This window comes from Mustela putorius, unplaced genomic scaffold (genome assembly GCF_011764305.1).
Source record: "Mustela putorius furo isolate JIRA1106 unplaced genomic scaffold, ASM1176430v1.1 tig00003901_pilon_pilon_pilon, whole genome shotgun sequence".
Lineage (NCBI taxonomy): Eukaryota > Metazoa > Chordata > Mammalia > Carnivora > Mustelidae > Mustela > Mustela putorius.
Genome location: NW_025422049.1, coordinates 8,436,599 through 8,444,789, shown reverse-complemented (window position 1 = coordinate 8,444,789; position 8,191 = coordinate 8,436,599). Strand labels below are relative to the sequence as shown.

Sequence of the window (8,191 nt, the reverse complement as noted above, 5' to 3'; positions counted from 1 at the left end):
GGGCCGGAAATTCTTGCTGGGGCTGACCTGTGTCACTGTTCATTTAATCCTCCCAACAACCCCTAGAAGAAGAAACTATAGATGAAGCAACTGAGGCACAGAGAGGGGTTGGAGTGACCTCCCCCAAGGTCACACAGCTGGTGAGCTGCCAAGATGCCAAGGCACGTTCCAGGGTCCAGACCACCTCTAGAGACTCTCCAACCGAGGGCAGTAGCTGAGGTCATGCCCATTAAGGGCTCTCTTGAGGATTCAGTGAGCTCACGCACGGGAAGCCCAATGCTGGACAAGTGTGATAGGTGCCGCGGCGTGAGAGGTTTCTTTTCCCCTCCTGCCCTGCGCACTTGGCGCAGCTGGGCCGCTTCTTGGGGCAGAACATAAGAGATCCGAGGGAGGAGAGCCCAGGCCAGGGGTGGAATGTGGAAGGAGAGAGGGTGGTAAACAAGAGAGGGGAGGGGGCGGGGGGGGAGCGCGGAAGACGCGGGAAGCCAGAAGCAGAGCCTGCGAGGCTTGGAATTCTCCAGGGCACACAGAACGCCGCCCGCCGCAGAGCCCAGGGGAAGGGCGCGGCCTCGGCCCCGGGGCGGCCTCCCCAGCCCCAGCCCCAACCCCGAGGCCCGCGCGCGGGCGAGCAGCCGGCTTCCCGATCCGGCCGCGGCCCGCCCCACGCCGGGCGGGGCCCCGAGCCGCGCGCCGCGCCGGGCCGGGCCGGGCCGGGCCGTCCGCCGGGAGCCCGCCGGGAGCCGCAGTCCCGAGCCACGCGGTCCCCCGGGGTCGGGGTGGGGAGGGGGGGGTGCCGGGCCCTGGCGGCCGGGCCGCGATGGCGACGTGGCGGCGGGACGGCCGGCTGACGGGCGGCCAGCGGCTGCTGTGCGCGGGCGTGGCGGGGGCGCTCAGCCTCAGCCTCACCGCGCCGCTCGAGCTCGCCACCGTGCTGGCCCAGGTCGGCGCCGCGCGGGGCCAGGCCCGGGGACCGTGGGCCGCGGGGCTCCGGGTGTGGCGCGCCGAGGGGCCCCGGGCCCTGTGGAAGGGGAACGCGGTGGCGTGCCTGCGCCTCTTCCCCTGCAGCGCCGTGCAGCTCGCCGCCTACCGCAAGTAAGAGCCGGGCGCGGCGCGGCGGGGCGGGCCCGGGAGGGGAGGGGGCGTCGCGGGGAGGGGGCAACACCGCTCTGCTTCCCGGGCTCCGCCTCGGGGTGGGGGGCGCCTCGCGGCGAGCCGCGGCCTCCTTCCGGGTCGCGCGGGAGCCCCTCGGGGCAGTCGGGCCAGGACGCGGCACCTGCGCAGGCCCTGGGGTGCACTGCGGGGCCTCCCCGGGCCGCCAGGTGCCGTTTTGCGGAGCGCAGTCCCCGGCGCAGAGAGGCTCCCGGAGTTGGACCGGCGAGGAGGGGGAATGGGGCAAAAACAGATTGGGGGAGGGAAGGAATGAAGACCTGCCAGGAGGGACGGCTTCCTGCCCATTCCCACCCTCCACTAACTTGGAAATGTTGCCTTGGCTGGCTCAGGAGAGAGACCGTTCGGAAGGTGTGTGTGTGCAATTGTGCCTTCGAGAGGAAAGTGCTTGGCGGGAGGGGGCCGGGCGGGGGGGGCAACCCATGGCCACGAAAGGCCACAGATTTCAGCTCCCCTCCCACCAATGAAGCTTGGCCTTTAGGGCCCAACAGAGGTCCCCCAACTTACTGCCTCACCCCACCCTCTGCCCACTGTCCTCATTCTTTGCCCATTTTTCACCTTCCCCCAACAGCAGCTGCTTCTTCCGAAGCTATCTAAACATGCAAATGCAGATGAGTCTTCAAAGGTCCCTCAGAGCTCAGAGATATTTGCATTTTCACTAAAACAAGCCTAGAAGAATGAAATGGTACTGATGGAGCTTCAGGAAGAGAGGATGTTTCTGACTTGAGGGGAGGGTCCCCGTGTGCCTCGTTCCGTGGGCACAGTGCCAACTCTGAGGACTGGCCTTGGCTTTGAATTAGACAGACAGCTCATGGTCTTCACCACCTAGTTGAACCCTTGGAGGCTCAGTCAGGATTCTCACCATTGGTGCTGGAAGGCTCACCAGGCAGCTGACAAGCTGGATGGAATTTTCCTTCTCACTTGAGTCCTCTTGGCCAGCCCACATTTCACCTAGGCTGGGGAGGAGTTCCCTTCTCTGCCCCTGAGGAGGAAAGGGAGATCCTGAGGCATTTGTCTCCAGACTCTCTTTCCTCCTCAGCAACAGCTGGCTTGATGTCTGTAAACAGTTCTCTCCACAAGATGGTATGGAAATCTGCCTTTGGAATGTAGGCCGAGGATTAGGAGACCCAACTTTACAGGCTGGTTTCAGTATTGTGGCTGGTTGGGTAATCCCCCGCCTGAGAGATCTTTTCCTCTGTCCAAGATTCTTCTTCTAGTCGGACGAAGAATTCAATGGACGTTGAGACAGGCTCCTGGGAGAAAATCAAACTTCATTTCCTCAGCGTGGGCAATACACACACACACACACACACACACACACCACACGAGTTTCCCAAGACAGGCAAAAGGAAGTATAGGTGTCCTTCTGAGCAAAGGAGGAGGAGGTAGGGGTCTGGGACTTCAAAGGGAAGGAATGCAAATCACAGCAGGATGAAAGTGAGCAAATGTTTGGTAAGTGTTGGCTGGGCCACTGGGAAACAGGGAACAGAGAGGAATTTGAACCTTCTTTGCTAAACTCCTCCCTACCACCCCTAATTCTTGTCTTATTGATGGCCATCATTGTGTTCCTGGAGCAGGTCTTCTAAAGGCTTTTCAAGCTGTTGCAGGGAAGGTCAGAGTTTCTGCCGGAGTCTTGGGCCTTGATTGTTTTCTGCTCAGGATAATCACCACACTATTGTTGCCCATCATGGGGAGGCCTGCCCTTGGCCCTGACACCGCCTAGTATATATACATCATTCGATTTTGTTAACAGCCTAATTGAGATACCCTTGACCTATAAAAAGTATATATATATTTAAGGGGTAAAATTTGATGTTTGATGTGCATACACATGGTGAAATGATCACAGCAATCAAGCTGATCAGCATAGCCATGACCGCTTAGTTACCCTTGGCTAGGTGTGTGCACATCATTGGATTTTGGTAAGGCCCATCGGGTGGGAAGTATCGTGCCCATTTTCCAGATACAGAATTGGGCTCAGACTGGCCCCACCATTCCTCCCTATAGGGCTGAGAGCCCCATAAGCCGACCTTCTGCCTCCAAATCCATAACTACTACACCCTGCTGCGTTTCTTTCTGTGTTCATTTGGAACTAATACAGCCAGGCCTCCTTAAGTACCTGCTGGGACAAAAGAGGCATGTTCCCGGGGCCCCAGTGCTTACAGAGGAACAGAAGAACGGAAGATTATTGTGTCCATAGCATGTGGCTGAGTGCTACAGAAATCCACGTTTCTGGGATGCCTGGCCGGCTCAATCAGTACAGCATGCAGCTTTTTTTTTTTTTAAGATTTTATTTATTTATTTGACAGAGAGAGATCACAAGTAGGCAGAGAGGCAGGCGGGGGAGGGGAAGCAGGCTCCCTGCTGAGCAGAGAGCCCGATGCAGGACTCGATCCCAGGACCCTGAGATCACGACCTGAGCCAAAGGCAGCGGCTTAACCCACTGAGCCACCCAGGTGCTCCGCAGCTCTTGATCTTGCAGTTGTGAGTTCGAGCCCCACATTAGGTGTAGAGATTACTTAAAAATGAAATTTTTTTTTTTAAAAAAAGATTTGATTCATTTATTTGAGAGAGGGAGAGAGAGAACACAAGTGGGGTGAGAGGCAGAGGAGAAGCAGACTCCCCGCTGAGCAGGGAGCCCAATGCCATGCTCAATCCTGGGACTCCGGGATCATGACCAGAACTGAAAGGTAGACGCCCAACCAACTTGAGCCACCAAGGTGCCCCAGAAATGAAATCTTTTAAAGAAAACAGATTCACGCTTCTGATGAGGAGGAGAAGATGTGAGGACCTCACAGAGGAGAAAAACCACCTGGATTTGGTCTGGGGAGAATGCATAGGAGTTTGCTGGGCACAGATGGAGAGAAAGATAGAAAGATTATAGGTAACGTCATGAGCCAAGGCACAGAGGTGGGCAGGCATGCGGCAGGACTAGAACACAGGGTGTGTCTACAGCAGCATTGGGAAGTCCAGCCAGAAAAGCAGGTTGGAATGCGATCTCAGAGGGCCGGGTTAAGGACTTTGGACTTGGTTCAGTGTGGCCAATGTTAGCTGTGGGAGATTTTTGAGGAGGTGGTGGTGGTGGGGAGGTGATGTTTAGAGCAACTCAACAGGAATTACCGTCACTTGGTGGCAGGGTATGATGACTAGAGAGGAGGAAGACCAGGGGTGGCTGGGCCAGTTAGGAACCTGTTGCACTGGTCCATGTGGCAGCTGCAGGCACCTGACACAGACTGGTGGCTGGTGACCGGGAGAGGAAAAAAGAGAGAGTTCCCAGGTCTAAGTTTGCTAATAATGTTTCCTGTGAGATTGTTTTCCTCCTGGAAACTAAAAGGGAGTATTTCAGTGAATGGCAAGGCATAGAAAGCAAAGTGGTTGGCTAATCATGGTGCTAGCCTTCCTACACAGAGAAGATACCGTTAGTCCATCCTTATACTAACTCATCTCTACTCTTTCCTGGCTATGAGTTTGCAGAAACAGGTGGCTGAGGGTAATGGTATACAGCCTAGGATCGGGGGTTTGAACGAAGCGTAAACATGGAGAATGTTCAGGAAATGGAGGGATTAACTGACTTGTCCCCAAAGAGAATTAATGGCAGAGCTGGAACTGGAAACAGGTCTCCTAGCTTTTTAGTCCAGGGCTCTGCCCACCATTGTGATGCTGATACGTCTGCTCCCTTGGATTTATGATCAAAAGTCCACTGGGTAGAGTCTATTAGGAGCTGGGCCCTGGCAATAAATAGTGCGGAACACAGCGGCTGGCTGTCAGATCCATCGACCAGTGGATCTTCCTCCAGCTTTACTGGACAACTGCTTGTCGAGCTGTATAAACGTTGGTTGGTGTCCCTGCAGCTCTGGAATAGTTCGGAACCAGCCCCACTTTCTTACTGTATAACCAGTCCAGGAGCTCATGTTCAGCTGGGTGGCAGTTCTAACTCCAGATACCTGGGGTGGGGGTGGGGCGGGGTGTGTGTGATAGCCTGTGGCTGAAAGAAGGGGTAACTGCTGTTCACCAGCTGAGCCAGTGTTTCTGGGAAAAGCTTCTGTGCATGGGGGGGGGGGGAGCAGAAAGGGGAACACTTCTGCCCCAGCCAATCAGACAAGAGCTGAAAGGGCGGGGGCGGGGCAGGATGACATCACTGATGGCCTATTAGGGTCACCTGCCTTGACTCTGCAGTTCCCAGGGGAAGGGTTGATGGTCCTTGTCTCTACCGGATGATAAGAGTCTGAGAAGAAAGGACTTGCTTTGGTTCTTTGGAATTTTGTCTATTTGATAGTAAGACCTGACTTTATAAACCAACCTGCTGTGAGACAGGGTTCCTATTCCTCGTCCATCAGGTTGTTCCGAGAACCCAGGGCTTAGTTCCTCTCCCATTGCCCCTCTCCACCAACTGCTTTCGCAGGACTGTAGAGCTCCGTTAGGACCTTTGCTGAGTGCGAGCACAGTTGTCTGGTGCATAGTGCATAGTAGAAGTTCGATAAATGAGTCTGGAAGTGGCCAAGTGGGATAGGGAAGCGGATGAGGCGATGAGAAGGAACGGTGTTTCTTTGGCATTTCAGGCTCCCACTGTCATCTGGATTGTTCCAACTGGCTGCAGACCATCCGGCTGGTCAAGCATGTCCATTTCCTCTGTCTCCCCTGCCCCTCCTCAGGCTCCCCTCCAACTCGACTGGCCCTGGGGGAGAGAAAAGGCAGGAACAAGGAAGTGAGCAGGCAGTGAGACAGGCCAATGGCCCATTGGCGAGGGCCAGCTTGAGTGACCTGCATCTTTCAGAAGTAGCTGCTTAACTCATGACTGGTTGTTTTTTTTTTTTTTTTTTAATGACTGTGCAATTAGTGCAGTTAACAGTAGTCAACAATAGTTTGACAAAATGAAGACTTTCCTAGAGCTTGAAAGAGATGCTTTTATCTTTTTTTTTTTTTTTTTAAGATTTTAGTTATTGGAGAGAGGGAGCGTGAACGGGCAGGGGCAGTGGCAGAGGGAGAGGGAGAAGCAGACTCCCTGCTGAGTGGGGAACCTGACGCAGGACTTGATCCAAGGACCCTGGGATCATGACCTGAGCTGAAGGCAGACGCTTAACTGAGCCGCCCAGGTACCCCCTGAAAGGGATGCTTGTGATCATTGAGTGTTTACTCGGGAGCAAAGGGTTGGTCCTAGGACTCCTCAAATGATTTCACCTGAATACCCACGTGTCTTAGTTATCACACAGAGGGCCCCGGCTTGCTGCCAGGCTGAAGGAACAGGACATGTGCCTCTTTATGGGAGACTTGAGAACCAGAGAACCGGGGATGGTCTGAAAAGATACAGCGTGCCTGGGTGGCTCAGTCTTTAAGTTTCTGTCTTTGGCTCAGATCATGAGCCCAGGGTCCTGGGATGGAGCCCCACATCCGGCTCCCTGCTCGGCGGGGAGTCTGCTTCTCCCTCTCCCTCTACCCTTCCCCCCCAACTTGTGTGTGCTCTCCCACTCTCTCAAATAAATAAAATCTTGAAAAAGATATAATACTTTTTTTAGCCTAGCCCTGTTCATTTTCCTTTTACTCAAACCCCCACTATTCCTCTCCCTCTCCCCTATCCCATTCTCTAGTAGAAAATACTATTTTTCCTGGTTTCCAAGCCCTTCTTGGTTTTGTCCTCATCAGCAAGGAGTAAAATTCCTTTGCCTCCTGGGCAGGGAATGTGTACCATGTAAAAGTGCCCTTTGAACAATTTCTGCCGAGATTGGTCCTGACTGCTTCCAGAAAGAGGGACCGCAACAGTCTTCCTGGCTTGCGTTTGGAAAAGTCCACCCAAAGCCATTTTTGGCCACATTATAACGCTGTAAAGAAGCACAAGGAAGAGTGCCCATGTACCCACCATCCTGAAGTGACAGCATGAAAGACAGCATAAAAGATACTTCAAGTATCTTTTTTTTTAAAAAACAATTTTTTAAAAGATTTTATTTATTTGACAGATAAGGATCATTAAGTAGGCAGAGAGGCAGGCAGAGAGAGAAGAGGAAGCAGGCTCCCTGCTAAGCAGAGAGCCCGATGCAGGGCTCGATCCCATGACCCTGGGATCATGACCCGAGCCAAAGGCAAAGGCTTTAACCCATTGAGCCACACAGGCGCCCCTCAAGTATCTTTTTTTAATACAAAGAAATAAAAGGTTCCAGAGAAAGAAGTCCCGTTCATTCCGATTCCCTTACCCCCTCCACCTTCCCGGGGGCCTATTTAATACTTCTCTATTTTTTTTAAGATTTTATTTATTTATTTGAGAAAGCACAAGAGCAGAGTGAGAGACCGAAGGAGAAGCAGACTCCCCACTGAGCAGGGAACCCGCTGAGGGGCTCGATCCCAGGACCCTGGGACCATGATCTGAGCCAAAGGTAGACACTTCACCAACTGAGCCACCCAGGCGTCCCTGTTGACACTTTTTAAAATATGTAGCTATGGGGCACCTGGGTGGCTCAGTGGGTTGAGCCTCTGCCTTCGGCATCTTCCCTTATCCATATATTTTTTTTAAGATTTTATTTATTTGACAGAAATTACAAGTAGACAGAGAGGCAGTCAGAGAGAGGAGGAAGCAGGCTCCCTGCTGAGCAGAGAGCCCAATGTGGGGCTCTATCCCAAGACCCTGAGATCAGGACCTGAGCTGAAGGCAGAGGCTTTAACCCACTGAGCCACCCAGGCGCCCCAACCAGTCCATATTTTTAAAGATGTTATTTATTTATTTGAGAGCGAGAAAGAGCACAAGCAGGGGGAGGGGCAGAGCAAGGAGGAGAGGGAGAAGCAGAGTCTCTGCTGAGCAGGGACTCCTACGCAGGCTCAGTGGGACCCTGGGATCATGACCTGAACCGAAATCCAATGCTTAACTGACTGAGCCACCCAGGCATCCAAACCAAGATTTTTTTTTTTAACTCAATTATTGGGGCGGGGTGGGGGGGCGATGGGTGGCGCTCAGTTGGTTGAGCGTCTGCCTTCAGCTCGGGTCATGTTCCTAGAGTCCTGGGATCGAGCCCCACATTGGGCTCCCTACTCCATGGGG

The 8,191-nt window shown here is 53.8% G+C and overlaps 1 protein-coding gene across 1 annotated transcript in view; it reads left to right on the top strand.

Moving 5' to 3' along the window:
- The first annotated feature begins 627 nt into the window (after nucleotides 1–627).
- The window catches only part of SLC25A43 (solute carrier family 25 member 43), a 42,469-nt gene continuing 34,905 nt past the window's right edge, over nucleotides 628–8,191 (top strand). Inside the window, exon 1 of the mRNA XM_045068251.1 lies at nucleotides 628–1,092. Within this exon, the coding sequence (XP_044924186.1) occupies nucleotides 818–1,092 (275 nt within the window). The 5' untranslated portion in view covers nucleotides 628–817. The remainder of the gene's footprint in view (nucleotides 1,093–8,191) is intronic.